Genomic DNA, 25,118 nt, shown 5'->3' with positions numbered 1-25,118 from the left:
GCAGATCCTTCTTTACCCACTCTGAAGAGTGTCTGCAATGGATATCATTCAGCCTCTGTCTTGATGAGAAATAAAGCAGAGTGCTGGCAGGAACACAGGGCCTCTCCTGATTCAATCTCCAGTCCAGAAAAAGGGGTTGAAAACATGCTGAAGCAAAGCTATTTTTATGTTTTATTTATGCAAAACAAGCAAGTTTGATAAACACACTTAAGAGACCTAGAGTCTATACACAAGCAGTTCAGGAGGTAAACAGGGCATTTGATGCTTATTCAGGTGAGGATAGTCAATGTTTATAACCACCACCATCTTATGAGTTCAAAAGACTGAAGATTTCCCCTTTCAGCAGGGGATGGCAGCTGAAACATTTTAGCTATGGCTGAATGGTATTTTTTGGTTACAAAGACAGGAACAGATCCTGCTTTAGCACAAAGTACTTTTCACACTGCACCCTGAAGTCCAAAAGTAGAGGTTACAAGTGCAATAGCAGCATATGAAATATGGCTGGCCAGCACGTTCCTCTGTTTACCGAAAGTGATTAATTTACCTTTTTCACAAAATAAGTCACTTGAACAACTTTTCCACCCTATACTTTCTATTTCTCTGTTCTCAAGGGTGTGCTTCCTAATTGTACACACATACTCTTTTAAAGACCAGGAAAGAGTTAATTTATTAATAACAGAAAAATTAATAAAACATTTCAAAACAGACATTATAGCAAAGAGCCATGACAGTACTAAAACCACGGGTCCAGTCTGTGCAGAGCTATTCTCTGATGTATCTTCCACATCCATCCTACTTTTTCTTCCTGAAAAGCACAGTGGAAGGTCCAAGTGACATTGAAATAAAAGCTGGGAGTAACCTGAGGAAGGACCAATTTACAACACTTAGAACATTTCCTAGTTTATCACAATACTCCTGCCTATGTCTCCTCCAGATGAGGACATGAGTAATAAGGGCAAGTCTGCTTCTTCTGGCACATTTGTGGAGCCTAAGAAATATCAAGAGTAAGAAATATTGTCTGCTGAATAAAGTAGGAAATGTGATTTACTTCCAGGTTCCTCATCTAAGGCCTGTTTCTCAAATATCAACAGAAGTTTTCCCAAGCACTGGTATACACAGCTCCAGTTGGAAATGCTATTTATCTCTTCCAAGGGGGAAGTCTGGGAGTGTCTTCTCTCTTTCACCCTTTCATAGGTTTCTTCAATTCTACTGGATTTAAAATTTCAGTTTCTTTTTGGTCTGCTCCACAATCTGAGACACGGACCTGAGAATATTTCAACACACTGTGCTGACCTGCAGAAACCTGACCTCTGTGCAAAAAAAACATTAAAACACATATAACAGGCACCCCTAAAAGAAGGGCTTGCATTATTAGAGCAACTATTCTTTTAGAAATTCTGCTTCACTTGACGCCTGTGAGACACCCATTTTGTATTGAGCCAGAGCTCCTTCACACAAAGTGTCTTCTTAGGCCCGGTGCTCCATTTAAAACTTGATCTTTTGAGTGCCCACTACATGTAATTTATATTTTTAATCCATTCCCCATTCCCTCTCACCTGAAATCCTGTCCTTCAAAAAGCAGGGTAACCTTCATGCACATCATTCAACTTCTGCCTAACCTGTTACTTGAAACTTGTGAGGTCACAAATTATGGAATCCACATGTTCCTTAATACCTATTTTATTTCTTTCAAACAAGCCAGAATGGGGATATTTTTACAAATTCAGTCAGTCTTCACCTCCCCATAAATATTTTGCCAGCCAGGCTCAAGTTTTCAGCTCCCCAGCAATTCCTAAATCATTCCTATGTCAGAAACGTAAATGGATAAGCCTCGGTTTAGGCATCGTTTTCCACCTGTGGCTCTCCATGTTTCTTTACCAAGGAGGAACTCATATTTATCTCTTTTAATGAATGATGGAGACAAATACATTCACAATCCATAGTGAGCTCAGTAATGACTCCCACAGATTGATGTTGGGACTCTGTCACTAATTTTAGGGGGATCACCCTTTAATACCTAGCAATTTCCACATGAGGAAAAGTCATACAGGTATCTTACCTGGTTCTTCAAAAAAACAAACCACTTCAGAAGTTTTAAAAAATAGAAGAATAACATTCTGCATATTACATAACTGAGTAGCAACTCCATTTCTTGTAATAGGTAACCCAAGCCTTAAAAAATGTGGTCCACAAGAGTTTGTTAATTACATTTCCTATAGAAAAGCAACAAACTGTCTTCCAGAAACACATAAAAATCAAACAGGACAAGAATGATATTATATCAGCAACTTTTTTTTACTTCCAACACCGTTGACCTTCTTTTCCTGTGGTCTTAACCAAACTGCATGGGATTTGTGTTAGAAAAGGGGTCTCTCCCTCTCTCTAGCAGACTTAAGCCTGACATTCTTTAATGGTTGGTAAGTTAAAATGGGCATATTCACATTAGAAAGTATTTTAGGAAGTACTGAAGACAGCAATTAACTGCTGAAACAACTTTCTGAGGATGATAATGGCTACCCTCTATCACTGGAAACTTTCAGCTAAAGATGCTCCTTACTAAATAGCAATTACATTAATGGGATTTTTGTGGTTGTCTTTATTAGTAAATTAAAATAGTTTATCTGAATTTATTTATCCCCAGGCTTGAATATAAACCTCCAGAGTTTACCACACTCCTTTAAAGGTCACTAAATCTGTAATTACATTAATTTATCCTGTATATTGAAAGCTCTTACCAAACCAACTTAAAAAAACAAGTCCAGTTTTCCTCTTTGTAGAATGAGGTCCCTGGAAGCATGTAGAAAACTCAGAATTGGACAGGGGGAGGAAAACGGTTCAGACAAAGCATCCACTCTGAAACATTTAAAATAATTTTATTAAACAATCGTGTTTTACATGTCATCAGACCTAACCCCTGAAGTGCAAAAATGTTTCTGAGGTATTAAGACTGGAGGAAAACAGGCACAGTATTGGTTGTTAGGGATACTGCCCTACAGCACAGTGGAATTTGCAAACAACAGGCCTTTATACAGCATTTGCAGGATCAGAGAAAACTGAGAACAAGACTGTATTTGTCTTTAGCCTTGAGAGCCAAAAAGCCCTGATCATTAGCCAGTTCTGTCACATCAGTGAAGACACAGACACGGTTAACACAGGATGATGATAAATATCAATGAGGTGTTTCTAGGCCAATATGTACAGTACATGAAAAATGAAATTTAACTGCTGTATGTGTGACCAAAATCCCAACTGTCTATCCAGTCCAGCTTAATATGTTGTGTCTATGGTGGCCTTTCTAGTACCAGCATTTTTGTCTACTCTACACAGCAAAGCCACTGCCTTGTGCTCCTGTTTGGGGGCACCTCTCACTCACACTCGCTTCAGGTAAGTTGATGTTCATCAGATTAACTAGAGGCAACAGTACAGTACTGCTTGTAGCCTGTTATCCTTCTAGTTGCCCTCTTCCCCTCATCCATGCAGTGAACACGTCTAACTCACACAAAAAATCTGCTAAAAAAATAAGCACTGATTGGTGACTCCTCATGTGGAAATAGAAGTTTTGTCTGAGAACTGAAAAACTCACGGGGCAAAACTTGTTCTTAACGATTAGTATATTAGTGAGAGTTTTACTCAGTTTCCAAATTGTGCTCCAAAAATAATTTTCTGTGAGGAAAGTTTGGGCAATACTTGATACATGGTATCTCCACAAGCCAATGGATGACATGTTTAAGAAAATACTTCCAAATTACAAATAAGTAAAACTCACTTGTTCCAAGGCTTTCTTAGGTTATTTTTAGCCAAGACAGCTGAAAGCAAATTCCTCCTGATACACACTTGTTTTTGTGAAAAATGAAATAACAAAAGAGAAGTGATCCTTATTTTACTAGGTGTTTATGAAGTTATGAATTTTTCTGAATATGTCAGCCTTTGAATTACAGTGGCATGTTTGGAAAGGTTCTCATCTGCAGCCTCTTCAGCTTTTAGACCTTACTGAGCAGATGAAGACATGAGCTCTATTGTCAGCACATTCATGGGCAAACATCATACAGTCTGATAGCAAACACAATTGAGATTCTCAACATTTTCTAGGCTTGTTACCAACATCACTGCTGCTTACCTACACAGTATCATCTAGCAAACCTACAGATATAGAATAGCTGGAACAGAAGCTGGATACCACTGGAGTGTTGCCTTAATATTACTTTTTAATGGAATCATATTTCACAGACGAGAAAGGCAACCCCAAACACAAAGTGCAAACAAATAATCACTTTCAGTTGAAAACTGGGTTCCGGATGCCACTCAGGACTGAGCTGTTGGGCCAGTTTCTGTGCAGAAGGGTTAGAGAACATACAAAAAAGAAAATGCTCGAAATTCCTAGGACCACAATGCCTGAAATCAGCGCACTGGTGACTGTGTTCATCTGGAAAGGAGGTCCGTTTGGGTGAGCTGCAAGGAGAAGAAAAATTCTCAGGTAAGATCTGGTTTTATCTCTCACGCGTGCCGAACACTTCTGCCTTCCCCTTCCAGCACCCAACATACTGAATCATTGCAAAGAAGGAACTAAAACTGTACTTTCAGAATGAGCAGCTGTCTACTTGGATAAAGCTTATCTAAGTACATTTTGAAAACAGTAATTTAATCTTTCAATTTCAATCATGCTGGGGGATAAAGATGTATGCCTTCTAAGGCATTATCCCTCATCTTCTAGTGACCAACCTTGACCTGTGTTACACAAGACAAGACTATCATTATTCAAGGACTTGTCCAAGGACTGTCAAGGTAGATGTGTAAGGATTTGTGGCCTAATCAAGCTAATGAAATGATTTCTTCCCCACTATCACTGTCTACATTTCAATTCAAAGTTTATGTAAATCAGCAGACATGTCTGTCACAGGATAGTGGACATTCTGCAAGTTTGTTGTACACCTTCAGAAAGGGCTTCTTAATATGTTTATCAATTCTCAGGTAGAAAAGGTGACTAGTTATTAAAGTTCAGAAAGCTGTTCATAGACCAGTTCTGAGATAATGGGCCACATACATCCACAGCTGGTACTGTATTTTCTAGCAGGAGGGGAAAAAAATCATTTGAGCACCAACAAGAATTTACCAGTGGTGGTGAGTGAGGTGAAATGACAACACAGTTTCCATGTGAGAAAACAGACTGCTCATCCCAGAAGCAGCCACCTGCCCTCAACACCATTAATCCCACCCTCCTCACCCAAGCTGAAGGGAAATCAGCAGTGTTGATCTGGTCACTCTGCCCTTCCCAACACTTTGCTGCTTTCTGAGCCCTACATCAGTAACCCTGCCTCTCTCTACCTCTGGGCTCTCCACAGGGACAGCAACAGGCAAAGGAAAGGCTGCTGCTCTGGGATGGAGAAGCTGCTGCTTTTGGTGGATGGGAAGGAAAGGTAGCAGCCATTAACACAGCAAACTGTGTGCAGCAAATAAAGAATTTGCTTTTTTATTAATTTAATTTTATCCATGGGTAGGACCACACCAGGGAGCAATTAATTACAGGCAGAACTCTCCATGACAGACAAGAACAGCAGCTGCTTTCATATGTTCTAAATTGAGTAAAGAAAGGAACTCTAATAGTGTTAGAGTTCAGAGGGCAGGATGGATTCCTTGTTCCACTCAGTCCAGTTATGACAAAATACAAGGTGGAATGGCCCAATGTACCACCTGATCATCCTTTCTTAGCTATCAGCCACTCCTAGTTACCAGCGGAGAACAGTAACAGGCTGAAATAAGTGTTCCAAGGACTCAAAGGAAAAGCACCCTAAAATTTAAGAGCTGATCTCCCCAGCAGCCTGTTTCCTTCACTGCCCTAGCAGGGCACAAGTTCTATCCAAGCTTCTCCACAGGCTCTTTGTGTGGTTAAATGCTAGGAGAACAGGAGCTGAAGCTCTGACCTTCAGGTTTTGAGATGTGAACCCTGCTAGACCACACCATAATAACAATTTTCCTGCTCTACTCCTGTGTGGCATGGGAAACTTTTACTGCTTAAGTCTGGTTTTGCATCTGGTGGCTATAATGTACCCTTCACCCTCATATGCTGTAGCATCAGATCTTCATTTTCATTTCATCACAGGAATTAAAAGTTTCAGTGCAGATGGTACTGGGTGCACAAATTAAACTGAGAATTCCATACTCACCGATTGCTTTCTTTTCAACACATGTTGGTATTGACTCATTTAAACAACAAAAAAACCACAAAAAGAAAAAAAAAAATAAAAAATCCCAGTGCATAAATATTAAATAAAATGGTTCATCCTCAGCTCTGCTTTTCTCATAAACCCTTATGTTTCTTGGAATTCTGATTAACTTACCAAGCTCTGAATTGTTGGTTGGTGTCTCATCTATATAAAAAAAAAAAATGGCACGTGTTATACTTTTAAAATACATCTGCCAACCTCCTCCCCTCGCGCAACACAAAAGCTAATATTTGTAGCTTTATTTTAAAAATACATCAGCTCTACTTGCAACATTGACTAGCAGCTTTTAGCATCTCTGTTAAAATATGGACAATAACATTAATTGCATGTCATTGCTTCATTTTTAATATCAGGAGATATTAAAATAGTAATTAATATTTTTAAGGTCTTGTGGAAGAACAAACCCACCCCCTTAAATCAGGAATCTCTTAATTGAAAAGATGGCCAGTTCCATTTTCTCCCTCAGTGAGAGCACAAGCATAAGCACAAAGTTATGTGTAAGTCTATTCACTTAATCATATTATAAAATAACTCTATAGGAAAAAACTATAGTCAGTGACTATAAATTATTACAAAAAAACTCTTTTCACCATGCTCATTTTCTTCTTGGCAGTTACATAGTGGTTTTATAGTCAGGCTAACATTTGTATTTTGCCTTCAGTTTTTACCTATCAGTGTCAATTTCAGAATTACATTTCTTGACACTGTTTTGGGGTTTTTTTTGTGCAATCCATAAGCACAGTTCACGTATACATTTTTTCTGAGCAGCTGTCTCCCAAGCTAAAGTGAGACATCTATCAAAAGCTACATAATTTAACTTCACAAGTAGGTACCCTCTTTGTTTCCGTAGAGAGACTAAAACATTTTCTCATGTGTATGTCTCCCTTAATGACTTATTTTAGAGTAACAGAAAAAAATAACCTTTCTCTGAAAAGAGCCAAATGTTAGAAACATGAGTTCAGAAACACACAGGAGAAGGACCATCACTATTTTGCAGCAGCACTATTCAGTTCCTACCAAGGCAGCTGCATCAGCAGCTCCACTGCCAGAACAGCTGGTGACAGCTCATGGGGGACCTGGCTACCTTGAGGAGCCTCTGCAGGTACTGGTGAGCACAGGCCAGCCCAGGAGAGCTGCAGCTCCACTCTAAATGAGGGAAGTGAGGGGCTGCACATCTGCACAGTCCTCCTACTGGCATAGGGACTGTGGTGAGAAAGGTGCAGCAGGTTTGATGAGCTCTGGACAAATGTATCTGTGCTAAAGCTAGACCAGAGCTGGCCTTGAAAAGAGTGTAAAGCACCTCCATGCAGTACCACATCAATGCAAGCCAGTGGTTTGGACTGATTGAGTGCATTCCTTTTCCAAAATTTACCTAAATTTTCAGAAGTTAACCAAAATTATCCAAATTTATCCATCATCCAGATAATTTTGGTCAAGTTCTCTCATGATATTCCCCCTTTTAGTTTGTTAATGAAAGTATTCATAAACCTCCTGGTTCACATGAGCTTATTTTCACAATGGGAATTGACAGCAGGACTAATTCCCTCTTTCTGATCCAGAAGAAAAAGGAAAATACAAGTCAGATTGAGGGACTTGCTTATTGCCACTCATTAAATTTGTGTCAGAGTTTAGAATGTAATCCCATTTTTTTTAAAGTATTTCCCATTAAAACATCCTTCTGTCAGCATGAGTAGAATGCTCTGAAAGCACTATGAAACTATGAAGATGGAGAAACCAAAAAAGCTTTACCCACACACTTTTAGAACACACCTAAAAAATTGGTTTCCTTTTTTCAGCCTTATTCATGATTTCATTTAAACAACTTCAACAGTTGTCATGAAATTATAAAATTGTTTATCCTTTCTTTGGGCTGTTAAACATCCATCAGATCTCTTTGCTTGAAGCTATGCAGTGTTTAAAGGTAATTGATAAGTATCTTTCTTTTTTTTTGTTTTTTTAATTGTAAGAACAGCATTCACAGGACTTGAATCATGAGCTGTATTACCTAGCAGGGGCTGCTTGTATAAGAATCTGTATCAAGTTTCCATTCCTTGCCTGAGGCAGCGTTACTCCAGCACGCTTGCCTGGCTGAGCAAATCCGCCATTCGTTTCCCACATGTACTCATGTATGCAACTTTGAAGTTAGCTCTTCTCACTTTTTCTTGGCTAATCAGATGGCAGCAGCTCAAATGGGACCAGGTATAATGCAAAAAAATGGCTCATTTTTATTGCAGAAATGCTGCTCATAACGGAGCCTATTTGTTCTAGAAATGGTCTCTTGTTAGGTGGTTCCCCACTCTGCAGGGTCAGTTGCTCTCTTTGTATGCAGGTACAACCAGCTGGCATTTAAAGAAAGATTTTATTCTCGAGTTTTAAATTAGTTTTCCTAGACCAGGTTCAGTCCTACTCTCAGCAACCTAAACCTAAGACTGCTGAAATCAGTTGCTTAACTGCAACTACTTATAAATATGTAATTTGTAAAACTTAAACAGCAATCACATCCATTTTTTATTTTTTTTCAGACACTGCAGGTTACATTTAGAGCTGCCTTTTGGGTTTTTTTTTCCCTAAAACAATTGGCAATAAAAATGAAAATCATGGCTTTTCACCCTCAATTTAAAGCAGTGGATTTTGGCCCACTGTTTAAAATTTACAATGGTTTTGTCCCATTTCTTTCTTATAGCTGAATCTAAGAATAGTGTGCACTAATTTTAAGCCATATGTAGATAAAAAACCCAGAGGGAAGCTGGAAGAAATGGTAAATAGAAAGTGACAGTGAATATTCATTATCCATCCAAATTAAATTGCAACATTGAGCACAGTACCTTAAATTCTATTATCTCCTGTGAAATCTGACAAAAAAAGAAGTCAACCTACTGAGTCTGGACTTTTATAATGGCTTTATATGTATAACAGTATCCCACAGTGATTTTATTGGAGGAGGAAGCATGTGAGAGCAAAACAAAAATACTAGCTCAAAATTTCTACCAAACAAAGTAGTAAAAAATGTAGTAAAAAATGTAGTAAAAAATAATCATCAGTAGTAAAAATGATACTCAGCAAGCTCATAGAGAATTTACCCTTTACATCATTGCAAATTTACATTAAACTGCAAAACATTTCCCCAGGTTTCTGAAATTCCTGCAGTCCATAGAGAAAGATTGTTTATTCCTACCACTCCTGGTAATGATGGGGCCAGCAGAGATTACAGCATTGCCAGATGTGCTCTGAGGGCGCCAAGTTGTCCTTCCACCAGTGTCTCTTCTTTCTCTGTTACTGCAGATCTGAATGGTCAGTCAAAACAATCACAGATTAAGAATTGTGCCCTTTTTGTGCTTCCTGATGTAATATGAACTCTTTGGTAAGCAATACTACAACTTTGATTTTATTTCTTAGTATGCATTAAATTACTAAGAAATAAAAACATCTGCAATATTGCCTAGAAGTGTATCTTATAAATTTCTGGCTTCCCATTTTATTTTGCCTCACTTTGTTTACAAAACTACATTGCTGTTGTGTACATGATCCATCTCATAGTATATTAAACTTTCAGTAGTTAATTTCCCAAAACTATGTTTACAGTTTTCCCCAACAAATCTGTTTTGCTTGACAATCCCTGTTCTAGCAAGCTTCTTGAGTGAGAGTTTGCACATTTTCCATGGAGTTCTAAATAGCAGTGGCACACTAAAACAACCCTCAGCATTCCCATCTGGAATCCACCTTTAACATTTGTAACCTACCATCTACCTTAATCTAGGGTATCTAGTTAATCAAGCATGCTTCAAACAAGAGCATTTCCTTAGTTTCAGCTTCTCATGAAAGAACTTCAGAAACCTCAGAACACAAATTGAATGCAAACCAAATTACATAAATGTGTAATATAAAAATATAAACATACAAAATTCCAGGAGTATACTGAACTGACCACACTTTAAAATTCCAAATGGGAAGTCATTCAGTAGGAAACAATGCTGTGCTCTGAAGTCATCACAGAACTTTGTGTCTATATGTTTATTTAAATGTTTCCATTTCCAAAATATATTTGTTGTTCCTGATACTCCTAAAATTAGTTAAATAGACATAAATTCATGAACTTCAATAAAAGAGCAGTTTTCAGATGATAAACTCTAAGGGGCATGGTATTTTTTTCACTATGAGAAACTTTCATAAATTTTCCTTGTCAATATAACAGCACTTCCTATAGCTTTAACTTTTCCATAAATTATATTCTAAGATATTTCTCTCCATCCACTGTGATGATGGATACCTTACTACTATGCTAAGAATATCAACCAAAAGCCATCTCAGAGTTGTTACTTTTAAAAATTAAGGACCAAAAAGCAAAGAGGTCATTCCTCATATATTCAATAACCTGTGGTTTGCAGGTCTAGTATTATTTTATCTCCAGATGACATTATTCATTTCCATATTCTTCACTAGTTGTTTCACATTCCTTCAGACACAAAAAGCATCAGTCTGCACAAGTTGCTTTCATTCTGTGCCATCCAAACTTCCGTAACACTTGTATGCAGAACTCCAGTGCACCTATTTTATATCCAGATAATTTCAACTTACTGGCACAAGAAAGGGACAGTCATCTGCTCTGCACAGCTTCGTCACACAGTGAAGGAAGACCGTGGACATCTTCTGGTTCTTGTGCTTCACAAAGCGAAACACCTCAAAGGAAAACCGGCCCATTTGACTCTTGCCGTTTTCAATTATGGTTGTCTGCGGATCCTTGTCACAGCTAGTTTTTGTAGAGAAGAGTGAAACTGGGATGAACAGCTCTGTTAGTATTTTGAAGCTCTCAGCTGAGAAAAAGATAGCTTAAGCAGCAAGTTCAGCACTTTAGTTCCTTGGAAAAGAACAGGGTGCAAGTATCTGCAGACACAATCTGCCTGTCAGGCTGCAGCTTCCAGTGCTGAAACACATTCTTATAAAAACACTGTTTTATTTTGCAGCACCACAGCTGTAACCAAGGTACCATTTAAATCCAGTGCTCAAAGAAACTTGAGACCTGAAGAAAAAGCAATCGGGTATGCTAACCAGTATAGACAGGTAACTCCAAATGAAGACAGTACCTCTCCAATAGGTGTCACAGATAAAATTTAATCTGAGATACTGCCAAGATGTTTTTCAAAGTTCCAATTCAAATAAATGTTATTACTGGGAGTAGAAGTAGGAGCATCTATTTATATTTAATCATTTGCTGAACTACCTTCCTGAACTGAAGTCTCTGATGTTTTAAATCACTGTCATTCACCACATTCACCTTTGATAAAATAGAGGCCAGGTTAGTCATTCACTTGCAGCATTTATTTTATCTCTAGCAGAACTACTTTGGATATACATATATAGTCAAACTTAGTATATATGGTTTTCTACCTTCATAATTCTTGTGACTTAGCACCTTTTATATTTATGTTCACACACAAAGAAGTTCTGACATGTTATCTATAAGTCCAGTCCTTGGTCCTGCTTTCTAATAATGGTTAAACTTTCCAGGCAGTTTAAGACACCACTATTGAAGAGATGTGTAATATTTTTTTTTAAGGAGGACCAAAAAAAATACTGGGTTTGCACAGCACCTACCTGAAGAAAAGATCATATCGAAGATCATCACTAGGATTGCCAGATGGTGTGGTGTAACAGTAGTCCATCAAAACATTCCACCTGCACAGCGAGTAAAGGCACAGATGAGGGGAACTGGCAGTGCAGGCATACAGGGGTGTGAGCGAGGTGAGATGAAAGGACAGTACAAAAAACATACAAACAGGTAATGCAGGCAGCACCAGTGAAACTGAGTTACTGTGTTAAACAGGTCACATACAGCTTGTCCTGTTTCTTCAACAACTTAGAAAATTAAACAGTACAACATTGCAGCAGAGTTTTATAAATCAAATCATTTGGTTTCATTTAAATCAACCACCACACCAACACACACTGCACACCTCCTCTCAGAAATCATGGCCCCATAGGACTAGAAATCAAAACCAGCCCACTTTTAAAAGCCCTGGATTTTCTCACTTGGTCCAACAGAGGCCTTTTCCTAAATAAAAACAATATAGGATTTAAAGTATAATTCAGGAAAATTTCCATAATGAGAACTGCAGCAAGATATGCATTCACTGCCAAGGGCCTGACACCCTCCAGCTGAGAGCAGTGATTATTGAACACCAACTATTATTTTGAAATACAAAAAGCTGTAAGACAGATGCTTCTAAATCAGATAAGTAACAAGAGCTGAAAAGCAAGCAAGATAAGAAATAACACCCTTTATGGTACCTGCCATCAAGGTTGGTTGCTCTTACAGCTGCATATATTTTGGTTTTCAAAGGTAAACCTGTACTTGGAATAAGGAGTTGCTGGCTGTAGGTTGAATCCTGTAAAACAAACATTTCCTCAGTTGTAACAGAAATTCCACTCTAACAACCCATCTGCATCCAGACTGAGCTCTCAGCAATTTTTCTGACCCTTCTGTGTAGAATGATTGCTTACTTTGTCCCGTGTAAGGGAAGAAGCAAAAAGCAATGCCAGAGAAATTGCCTACAAGTTTGTCTTTAAAGACTGGCTTTGCCCCATGCAACAATTTGGGAGAATATATGATTTAATAAGGTGCTTGGATCAGTGATTAAAGAAATCATACCATTCACTGACACTTCAGTAAGTCTCCCAGAGCTTACAGGCAAGCATAGGAGCTACTCTGGTTTTCTAACAGAGGAGCTTCACTGGGTTGTCACACTGCACTCCTTCCCAGGAAAGGTTGCTAAGGTTATTTGAATTAGTGGAGGTAGCAATGCCTTGAGATGTTATATATTTTAAGCTATTGTCTTGGAGAACAAAGACATTCTGTTATACAAAGTATAGTTTCTATGGAAGCTGCCTTGTTGAAAACTACAAGTAGCAAACATTTTCATTTAAATTCTAGTATTTCAAAAGAGCTGTTTCAAGAAAGCTATATTCAACATAAATGTTGGGAATTTCCCATAAAATACTACTTAAATGGAGCTGTTTTACTGGGGCTTTTTGTTCAAAATCTAAACCATTAAGCTCACTTTAGCAACAAAGCCATGGAACAGCCCTGTGTGAGAGATATTAATTGAGAATATCAAAATGCACTGTCTGGTAAAGTCACCTGTGTCAAAAACATTGCTAATGCAGATAGCACAGTGACTCACCATGTTGAGGCCTCCTGTGAAAGGTCAAAACACTCAATACACATGAAAAAAAACACCTGGTAAATAGGATTTCAACCAGGTTCATTGTGGCAAACGAGACCATGGCAGGCAGCAGGTGATAGCAACAAGAAGGTGTGCACCAGAGACCAAGTGATTTTTTTTCAAAGGTAACAATGCCAAATTGCACTGCCCAATATCTAATCTATGCAGTATCCGAGGCCTTCAGGTAGGTTTGCCTTCTTTCAAATTAATTATACATTTCTATAATACTTAGCTCTGCCACATTTTGCAACTCATTAAGAAGTGCAAAACCCTCATTATTACACTCCATAGTTGCACTTTTATTCTTTAAGAGTAGTTTTTATTCATTTGGACAGACATTTGCAAAAAGGCATAAAAGCACGTAGCTAGCTGGGCTCTGTGAAAGCCCATTAAACATTTTGCTATTATACCCTGAATCTATCATAACAGCTTTTCTTATCTTTCCTAACAATGGCATGTACAAACATCACAAAGTAAATCTAAACAACATTTTATGACAGAAGACACAGGTAAGTTAAGAAGATGAAGAGTCAGTGTTAAGAAATAACACCACAGCTGAATTAGGAGAGGACAGCCACTTGCAGTCAAGAAGCACATCTGTACACATCCCCTCACTAACAGCAAGGCTGGACATTTCCTCCCAAAACCAGGACTGCTAACAGAGATCAAGAGGGCCCACATGACAAGAGACACTCCCAGCAGGGGAAAATGCAGGCAGTGCACAAGCTGTCCATGTATTTATCCAGCCCTGGGAAGTGAAGCAGGGCATGTCCACCACTGGAATCTGCCAGCCTTAGCAGTATTATTCATGATGGTGCTACTCACTAGGGCGAGTAATTGTCACTGCTATCAGGCTGAAAAGGCACCACTGTTCATGGTCAACTTGCAAGCTTACAGGGGTGGGCAGGATGAAAGCACAGTTTGGAGTGGGATATCTGAGGAAAAAATGTGCTCAATAGGAGCATCAATAGCATTTATTCCTGACTGCTGAATTGGCAGTCAACAGGCAGTGGTCAATGCTTGGCCTGACTAAGAAATTTGCCTATCCTCATTCTGCCCCATCTTTCTGATTACAGGGTTATTTAAAAATGAGAGAACTATAATCATCATTTTAACAGATTATAGGTTGTTATTTGGAGCTCTGCTCTTTCAAACAAACATGGTTTTTTTAGAGCATGCCATTGAAAAATGTCCTGTTGCAATATTTATAGCTCATTATGTTCGAAGCATAAAGCATTGACTTTTAAATCAGTTGCATGAATTATAACTCAGCAACACGATGGCATGAATAATAATGCAAAAAAAATCGGATTCATAATTTACAAAAATGATGCTTGATAGATTGAAAAATTGATATTTAAATCAGGTATTTAAAATGTATGAGTGAAAATTTTAATCAACACAAAAATATAATTTCAGGGATTAATGTTAAGTAAAGGTCCTTGCATTTTTCATGTTTTAGTGTCACCAACCCATTTTACATGGTAAAATCTTTTAAAATAATGCATATTCAAATCATCTAAAACATAAGGTCGAACAGTTTTCATTGGATGAAAACTTATAATTATTAACCCTTAACATCTGTGAAGTCCACATATAAGGCAACATATGCACCAGAGGCTATAGATCTGGAGCCAATACAGCCTTCACAACAATCACAGATGATCAAAACACTTTGATGAGGCTTGAGCATAAAAATAGCCAAGCCAAAGTGCTACAGTTCATTGCTATGGGAATAGGTCTGGAATAATTTTGCAGAATACTACAGAGTACTTTCTGTCAAAGCACAAAGCACCTATACACACACAGAAACATAATAAATGCAAACAAAATATGCACTCTACAGTATGATTGTTATGGCTACAATTGATTAGTCACATGGCACTACCAACTGAAAGCCAAAGCTGGAAATTGAGGAACTGTATACAGGACAAAAAGACTGTGTCTCTCCTCAAAGACCAGCTATATAAATACACGACAGCAGGTACGTGCAAACAAAAAGGAAAAATGAATTCAGAGATGAAAGATGCCTGGAAGAAAGGCTTGGCTCATGGGAGGAGTGGGAAGGAAACAGCAAATTATGAAGAGGGATATATACTTTGGTCTGCTAAAACAGTTTGTATCCACATAGCACAGAGATTAATTTAGTCCAGGTCATACTGTGGTTTATACTTACATTATAAAGCAACAAATTCAAAGTGCTGATAAATGTACCATTGTTCTCTCTTACAGAAATAGCAGCTGATGACCTACAACAGAACCAGAAACCAAAAACCATCATGAAGAAAGATACCTTATTTGTGTTTTTGCATACTTCACTGGGCTTTATCATTAAAAAACTCAATGAGTCATATCACAAGGAGTTAATTTATGCATTTGGGTTATAAACTTCAGAAACAGGAATTTATAGTGGAAATACTGACAGTCTTAACTATGCAGAAAATAATGGATGCTGCTGGAAACACGAATCAGAAGAATTAGCAGAGAGGCAAAGTGACAAAAAAGAACTCACTTTACATAATGTACAACATTTACTCATGGAAATATTTTCTCTTGCATTCTGTATTTACAAGCTTACAAACTATTTCGTGAGGGGTTTTTTTGGTTTTTTAATGCTATAATTTTTCAGAAGGACATCTGAATTTTAAGGGAAGTTTTACATTGTCTAGGGGTCTCTTCATAAAATATATTATTTCATATTATGATGCTACAAGTATTTCTTTTTCCTTGCAACACTTTTGGTGCTTTTTTTCCTTTCCCTTTACTCTTAAACAGCCAAAAATTGCTACATGGACAATGCTGTTACAGCATGTGCATATACACACTTACACAAACGTGGGGATGAAACACACAGCAATGGAAAAGCACACTTACGAGGCGAGCTGGGTATTGTTAACCAAGTACTCCAGTGGGTAGCTACAGCTAAATTTGTACAGAAGCCCAGGCAAGTAGCTGATGATTGTTGGTGGGTCAGGTGTATCAATGTACCCTGAAACATTTCCTATCTGCACCACTGAGGTATTTCCATAAGCATTGATACCTCGAGATGAGGATACCTATTGAGGAAGACAGAAAATTACTATTAGCTGAAGTTAACTGTGGAACGAAACAACTTAAGGACACTGACGGTTTAGTCCATAATTTACCCTGAAATATCTTCACTAAAACCTCCAAAGATTAATTTAGGTTAATAACATCTTCCCTGTGTTGTTTTTCACCTCCCTGGAATCATGAGCATAAAAATCACAAGCTATACCTCTGTTCTTAGAACAACATTTGAAAAGAATTATGAGTCTTGGAAACATATTTTTCGGTAGGTACTTTTTTTTTTCTACATTCCCAATGAATTCATGCAACTTACTGGGAAAAACTAAAGCAGCTTTTCTGTTACAGTTAAAAAATATTACCTTACAATGAGATTCCTTATCCAATAAAAAGGTCAATACACAAGCAATTTCGTTCACAGAAACAATATTCTCTCAGTGTTGAGCTTTGGTTTGGACACATCAAAAATAAGGTACTTTATAAACAGACACAAGACAAATAGTTGAACCTTGAGTGTGGGCCTTTGTTTATATTATACATTTCTAAATCTTAATTATAAACTCTAAACTGTCAGAAATTAAAGAGCTGAAAAGCAATACTAACTTAATGCCAATGCGACCTCTGTGGGCATGTTCTATTCTGTATTGCTCAGCTCACAGAGTGTGCAGAGCCTGCAAGAGCACACAGCCCTCAGGAAAACTGAGGGATGCTTCCCTCCTGGTATCATCCCAGCCCCTCTCCATCCATACCTACTGATCTGAGTAAGGGGGTGGTTTGAAAACAGCTGAGAAGCAGCACAAATTCCTTTCCCAGCAGGCACATACACAACAGGGCAAATTAACATGGCACTGGACTTCTACTGCAGCATTTTTTGTAGAACTGTATTAGCAAAATAGATGTTCTCAGTAGCTTTAAAACACATGATTTCTTAAAAAAACCATTTAATTATGGAATAATTGTCCTGAGGTGCACATGAGTTGTAACATTTTGCAATAATTAGCAGCAGACACGCAGCAGGAATTTTGACTTCTTTGTCTACCAAAAAACACTCCTAAAAGACAGAAGCAGGCGTGCATTTTGCCCATAGCATACCTAGTAATTTTCTAAATGGCACAAAAACGTTGAAAATAGAATTTCCCAGGATCTGAGTTTTGCCTAAACAGTACAGGCTAAAGTAGTACAGTCAACTACAGCTTTGTTAACGTCATCACCACCCCACCACCATAAAGCAAAAAGCTGAGTCTGCTGCATTACAGAAAGACCTGGGTTTTAAACAAGTTCTGCCTGAACTGTTGTCTTTCCTTTACTTTTATTGAAAATTAGCTTGAAAGTATTTGCTGTGAAACACTGCCAAGAAATGCAGGGGATTGTCAAACTCCAGTGTGGGGAACACGATAAGAAATGCTCCCTGCTCCTTTTTTGTCTTCATTCGGGGTACAGCATGAATAAACAGAGAGGATGGGAGGAATATTTTTGGTTATATTTTTAGCAGCTGCTACTTTGCTCTTTGTATTAGTGCAGCCTGGTGGGGGACTCTATGGGGAGCTCCAATTATTTGGACTTATCAGACTGGGGGGGTGGTTTTGTTTTGTTTCTTAAACATCAAGCTCTTACGATCACGATCAAAGAGCAGGTTCAGGGGGTTTAGAAGTTTACCAGCTACACAGGAATAGGAAGAAGGTGCTTCCTGGAAAGTTCTTCTACTGCAAGTCATGGAGGTGCTACAGTTGGAAAAGGGAGTCTTGAATTGGCTGAACTGGTTTTTTGTTGAAATTTAAAAAGAAAACTCAGCCAAAGGCAAAGAGGTCACAGAGCATATCAAACATTTCAGCAAAATTATTAGCAACAAAACAGGGACTTGTTATAAAAACTGACAGACATCAAGTACAAATAGGAATTCTAGAGAGAATGAAACCTTTGAAAATAATACATTTTTAAACTTTTTTTTTTTTAAGTTATTCATAGGTACTTTGATATTACTCAATGTGATACACACAAACTGTGGGACTCTCCACTTCTGTAATATCTAAGCCACGGTCAGCAAGAATTTTGGAAACATCTTGGAAAAATTTCATTCTTCCACTGAAAAAAATACTTAAATTAAAATTATACTTTCTAATCAGAGGAAAAATGTGTGTCCCACCATATTTTCTCAATAGTAATCAAGATTATAAGTTACCAGCTTTTGCTGGTTTTTTTTTGATGCAATATGTTTCTATTTGGGTAAGACAAAGTAAATATTATCTATAAAAGATAGAATGCTGTCAAGAGCATTCACTTGATCTTATGTACATACAACCATGCTATAATTTCACTTTGACTTGGTCTTACCACTAAAGTGTTTCCACAAGATTCCAAAGTACTCAGATTGATGATGAAAATGACCACTGCTGGAAAGGTGTTGTTATTGATGAAGCCCCTGCAGTGGGCATCCCCATGTTTCCCATTCAGTGCCAGGTCTGTCTCAGAATAGCCAGAAAAAAGAACTGTGCAAAAATTTATCTTCATAGTAATTGTCTGTACTCCACAGAAAACATTGATATCTCGCTCAGCTGCAAGAAAAATACAGGGACAGACACTGTAAGACAATTTAAAGTAACCATCATACAACTACTGTAGCAGTTAGTCTAGAGTTGTGACTTCCAAACAAATAATTTTTTAGATTTCAGTAGCAGCAAAATATTAGAATTTAAAGGCAGGAATTGCATTAGTCTGAAGAACAGATTTGACTCTATCACTTCACTATAGAAAAAAAACAAGAATTATTATAGCAACATAGTGTAATCAAGCAAGAAATACATTAATCCTGCAGCAAATCTTTTAGTAGTTTCATTTTATATAATGAAACACTGCAACAGAGTAGAAAACAGCAAGTGGTTAAATATTTGGAGTCTGATTAAGCAGCCCCCTCTGGAACAGAAATTTCCAGCAATTTTGAGAAATTGAGAAGGCCAAGCTCTGCCTCCCAGCCCACTCTGGCATGGAAACTGGCTACATTTTTCTGAGTTGTCTGGAGTCCACTTTGTATGAGATCACAGTCTCAGGCTGTGCAGACTTTGAACTACAATCAACAGCATATCCAAGTAATTTATTATGATCTCTCTAAAGTTAGTTTTCCTGGGTTTTGGGGTTTTTTGTTGTTTTTCTTAAGAACTATCAACTTGAGCTTTAATGAAAAATCAGTTGGCTCTTGAAAGACAATGATCAATACTACAAAGCATCTTGCAATCTTTCATTCTGCGCATTATGACAACACAAAAGACCTAGAAAACAGCAGCTGTTAAAACTGATCAATTTTTGAACAGCAAAAGAATCGTCTTCAGACAACTTGACCTCTTATTCAAAAGTTCTGAGGATTTTTATGTACTGAATGGAAAAGCATCAGGTTCAGATACAGGCATAAGCAACAGATTGTTTTGCTTTAAAGCTCTAACATTGCTCTTCTTTTAGGTCTTCTTTGCCCGTAGATGTTTGGGGGGTTGTTCTGGTGTTTCCTCCTAGTGCTTTACAAAAATATATACTACATTGTTTTAAACACAGACATTACTCCTTTATAGAACTAATTTATTACATCTGCTTAAAGATTAAGGGCTTTTAAAAACTGTAGAACAATTTCAGTCAATAATGTACCATTAAGCCTGCTAAAATGAATTGTTTCACTGCATAGTCACAGCAGAGAGGAAATGAAATTTCCATTACAATGAACTAGTTCTTCCCCCATGGTACAGGAGAACAAGCAGTTTAATTTAGACAGCTTTAATGGTGGCTTTCAAGCCAAAACAATCAAATGCAGAAAATAACAGGCCAAACTCAGTATTGAGCTAATGTCATGATAAATGTTACTCACTGGGTGTAAATTTGGGCAGAAAGGTACTGGAGGCAAGACAGGAGTTGAAGCCATTTGGCATTAAATTCTCCTGGTTTGTACACAATCATAATCCCACTAATGTAACACACAAAGATCAGGAAGCAGCATGCTTTGGTTTTCCAAAAACTCCAAAGCAGCAGGACTATTTATTTGATCTGTTTAATGAGTGTACTAAGGTAGGGGGGACAGTACAAAAAGGGGAATGGCAAAGGGTGTATTTACACTTTCTTGGACTGATGCACAGATTGTAACGAATTGCAGGATGCAACAAAGTAGCTCAGTTAATTTCATAACTCACTTCAAGCCTTTTCAAAAAGCAGAATAATAACTTTACCAATTAAGTTACCATTACTGCTTGCAAAATTATCATTTGGCACCATGGGAAATGAGACCATACTGTACAAAACCAACTTTTGTGTGATAAAGCAAGATAAACAACCTTTCCAGACAACCTTCTCTGTCCACTACTTCATGAGGAAATATTGCTTCCAAATGAGTCCATTCTGGAAATAAAACATTTTTTGTTCAGAAATTTATCTGAGGCCAGTTGCAAACAGATCTCATGCCCTCTTAGATGTTAAATATCTAGCTCATTTCTTGACAATTTGGGAAGGTAAATATTATTCCTATATAAGTTAAAAGAAACAAACAACAACAACAAAAATGTATTTGCATTCCTGCATTAAAAGCTTCTGGTTTTCTGAGTCAGAGGAGCGATGATTTGAAGGCACCCAGCTGATGAAGCCTTAACTATAATGGCCTCTCTGTCACAGAGTTTCCATGCAGGCAGACCACTTGGTTTCTTTCTGACTCAAATCACACAAGCTACATACAAGCCAGCAGTGCTCAAGGATGCTCTCAAGCAAGAGAGTAAAGCTCAAGAAGTACACAGATCCTACAGTAACAGACCATCTTGAATTATGGGGAGACTCATGTGGGAAAATGCTGGGAGCTCCACTCCCACTTCCCTCCACATATTGACAACTCATCCCAGGGCAGGCAGCAAGAAAGCCTCCAGAGGACAAGAGTTTTCCACAAAACACCATCAATAAAAGTCATTCCATCAGAAGAGGAATGAAAAGACCTGTGTAGTTCAAAACCAGTTTCTCCCCATGGACCTCATCTTTGATCAAATCACTGCTCTGATATTGAATTAAAATGTATAGTGTATGTGAAAAAGCTGCAACATTTCCTCAGTCCCTACTAAGTTCTCAACATGTACTTAAGACAAGAACTCCCTGAATCAAAACTGCATGTCCCAACTGGAGACAGGCTGCTGTGGCTCTATGTATCAGTAGCCTTCTAAAAGCTATGCTTTACTGCAAAGCAGAGATCAAGCTTTTTTCCCCTATGTAAGCCTTCTGAATAATGGCAAGATCTAACCTAATTATGTAATCTCTAGAACACATCTGGCTTCTGGTACAAAAAAATCACTGCATTTTCTATCTATCAAAAATGGGGCTATTTTTCCTTTATTCCTGATGACTATTACATACCTGCACTCTAAAATTAACCTGCAAAGTGCAGAAACAAAAGTTCTGTCTGATTGTCATCCTATTTATGCAGCACCATTCCTATGCAAGAAGTCACCTAAGCGATGGATGATAAAAGCAAAAACAAATGAAAAATGGATGAGCTCCATGTTTCCTCTAGGAAGGCTTCCCTTGTTCTCTTTGTTGAAGACAGCTTCTGTTTCTTATCAACATTTAAAGAAAAAGAGGAGACAACTTCAACACCCAGTGGATTCTCCAGTATCTGCACACCATGCTTGAAGTTCCAGCTGACAGCAATAAAGACCCCTTGTGTGGAACAAATAAGGAAGAAAATCTATCCATAGCCATATCCATAGCCAGGTTCTGTGAGTCTCAGCCTGGAAGACACTGGTTTTAAAATGTTCTCCTTTTTGACCTCTCTCTCGCCTCTCCCTTTATATTTGAGCCCCAAGGGCCCTGAGGCAGCATCCCCAAAACCACAGCCTGAGCCAAGTGCTGGGGAAGCCAGCACAGGAAGAGTGAGCCCCTTCTCCCTGCAGAGGATCTCTCACCCATCTTCAGCAGCCTCTCAGCCCCACTAGCACCAGCCCATTATGTACCAGACCCTTCTGCATATTGAAAATAGCACCTGTCAAATCTGGGGCAAAAGGGGATCCTGGCTTTTACCTCCATCTCAGAGGCACAACTGACAAACAGAATTATTGTTTTCCTAGCTCTCAAAATCAAAACAGTAAGACTGTTGATTAAATTCTAGCCCTTGAATCTTTGCTGTCTTAGATGACAAACAAGGAAAAGCAGGACTCTGCTCTCAGCTTCAATGGACATTGAGGGGTGATTAGAATTTACTTTAAAAAAAAAAAAATCTGTTTACTTGTAACCTAAACAGATTTTCTCCCAAGTCAATGAGATTTGGCAGACACAGAATCTGATATGACTCATTTTTATGAGGCAGAACTGCAAGAGGCCCCTAAATACCCTCAATAAGAGATGAATTCAATTTGCAGGTATCACATTTCAAATAAACTTTGTCACAGAGCAGGTGCAAAAAATGACCAGAGAAAAATTTTAAAACACAGAGAGAAGAACATAAACTTCCCTCTATCTATTGTAAACCTCTCAATGAACCTAAAATAGGGACCAAAAAAAGCCAGAATTACATAAGAAACTCAAAAGGTAGCTCTGAAGAAGGGGGGCAAAATTCACTCACACTTCAGAGGCAAGCCTGTAAAAATTAATACTAAGGGGAATATATATACATATTTATTAAATAGAAGGGATATATATATATATGTGATATATATCACACACGCACATATATTATATGTGATTTCCTCAGGAATGGAGACAATATATTTCGTCTCCTTTGAATGTCTTATTTCTCTGTTCTTCATGTTCATATTGATTAAGTGGAAAAGAATCAAACCCACTGATGGTCCTTATGTCAACAAAGCACCTAGCAGTGTGATAGTAACACAGGAATCAATAAACAGACTTTCTGCCTTCTGCTGACTTAAATTTAACAAAAGAGCTGACCCTTCCTGAAAGAAAAAAAAAAAAATCAAAATTTTTATTATTCAGAAAGCAACAACAGGAAAGGTATTACAGTGTAATACTATACTGAATGTTCATTACTGAACTACTCAATTCAATCACTATCTCAGAAAAACAAGATGTGAGAGAGACAGTATTCACAGCCTTCTTTTTATTATTGTTATTCTGCCCAAGATACAACTGAAGCAGGAAGGATAAGAAATGTAATAGAAACTAAAAGGATCCTTTGCCTGAGTAAACCCTGATACCATGCCACTAAGACCGACATTTCATTTCTATTTCTCTTTGTATTAACAGCTCTGAACATCCAATGTCCCCAGAATGACTTCATTCCCATCTTCTTAGAGGAAGGAAGATGCATCACCCATAGAAATATCCCATTGCTTCACCTGTCCCTAACCAAGGGCTTAATGTTGAAGTGAGGCACTAAAATTTTGTCATCAAGTTAATTTTGCTTAAAATAGATACATATTTCATTATTTTAATAACAGGATATAATTATATTCTCTTATGCAAGAAAAGAAAACTATGAAACCCAGAAATAAAAGAAAACCCAGTTAGAAGTGTGAGAGTATTAAATCTATAGAGAACATTTACAACAATATGAGCTCTGGTGAATGTTTTAGAGCTCTGGCAAAAGTGGGTCAAGCCCCACTAGTGTGAGGGGAATTGCTTGCCTTGCTACCAGGCTGAATTTGACCCATTGTGCAATTAAGAAAAAAGTAAAGTGCAGCATTAGGCAAGTTCATTGTCACAAAAACAGTTAACACTCACTTAATGTGGAGTCCTATCCCCAGGCTTTAGACAGATTTAAAGCTCTGTATTTAAAAATAAGCACTGCTTTGAACCAAGACAATAAAGAAGCCATTAGAAAAAAAGTCTATTAAATACTTACCAGGAAACCTGCTATGGAGGTTAGCATCACAGTTGTATCCATTGAACTGAGCAATCACTGGAAGCACTTTAATCGTCAGCAGGAGCAGCAACCATACCTGTTCCATTGCAAAACCTAGCAAAACATTAAGTGGTTATTACACACATCTGTTCATTGCACTAAAGATGCTAACTGCAAACATTCTATCACTCAGGAGGTGATGGTCTCCAGCAAAGGAACTGGGGATAAAGCTCACAAGCTTGTGGGGAAAGAGGTCACAGAAAGCAGGGCCCATTTCTCTGCTCCTGAGTAATGTGTAATTTCTATTGACTTCTACAACTTTGAATCATAACTTGTGGCAAAGTAAAAGGTATTCAAGGATAATATAAAAGGTAAAAAAAAAGAAGCTCTAAAATATATTGATAGATTAGAATTGCTTGAATATTTAAATTCAAACTGGTTTTTGACATTTCAATGTAAAAATTCCTTGAGAAAGATGTCTTGGCTAAAATAAAACTATTATTCCAAGTCATGGAAAACCACAGAGATACCTGGTTAGTTCAGCAATTGTCAGGCTCAAGATCCTAGAATAAAAATCAGTTTATATCTATTTGCTAAACATTTGTTCTTTGCAGCACAAATGCAATTAAATTGAGCTTACACAAAGAGCTGGCACAGACGCTTGCATCTACTTGAATTGTATCTGGCAGTCAGAACACATGAATTTCTAGTGTTCTCAGTAATGATTCTTTTTGCAAGGAAAGCTCCAAAGTGTAATAGCTGTGGTGTTTACCACAACCAAAAAAAAAAATCCCCAACTTCTTATACATGTCCGTCAAAAGCATC

The 25,118-nt window shown here is 37.8% G+C and overlaps 1 protein-coding gene across 14 annotated transcripts in view; it reads right to left on the bottom strand.

Moving 5' to 3' along the window:
• Positions 1-2,857: 2,857 nt before the first annotated feature.
• The window catches only part of ZPLD1 (zona pellucida like domain containing 1), a 98,047-nt gene continuing 75,786 nt past the window's right edge, over positions 2,858-25,118 (bottom strand). For all 14 annotated transcript variants that reach the window (XM_014253321.2, XM_088051386.1, XM_088051387.1 and 11 more), the window contains 10 exons: positions 24,294-24,407; positions 18,818-19,038; positions 16,316-16,497; positions 15,618-15,690; positions 12,507-12,604; positions 11,814-11,894; positions 10,797-10,968; positions 9,397-9,505; positions 6,336-6,365; positions 2,858-4,449 (listed from right to left, as the gene is read on the bottom strand). In XM_014253321.2, the coding sequence (XP_014108796.1) occupies positions 4,274-4,449; positions 6,336-6,365; positions 9,397-9,505; positions 10,797-10,968; positions 11,814-11,894; positions 12,507-12,604; positions 15,618-15,690; positions 16,316-16,497; positions 18,818-19,038; positions 24,294-24,399 (1,248 nt within the window). In that variant the 5' untranslated portion in view covers positions 24,400-24,407 and the 3' untranslated portion in view covers positions 2,858-4,273. The remainder of the gene's footprint in view (positions 4,450-6,335; positions 6,366-9,396; positions 9,506-10,796; positions 10,969-11,813; positions 11,895-12,506; positions 12,605-15,617; positions 15,691-16,315; positions 16,498-18,817; positions 19,039-24,293; positions 24,408-25,118) is intronic.

This window comes from Pseudopodoces humilis, chromosome 2 (genome assembly GCF_049639895.1).
Source record: "Pseudopodoces humilis isolate 2021_Gansu_Grassland_sample_001 chromosome 2, ASM4963989v1, whole genome shotgun sequence".
NCBI lineage: Eukaryota > Metazoa > Chordata > Aves > Passeriformes > Paridae > Pseudopodoces > Pseudopodoces humilis.
Note: the sequence above shows the minus strand (reverse complement) of the source record. Positions and strands in the feature narration are given on the sequence as shown.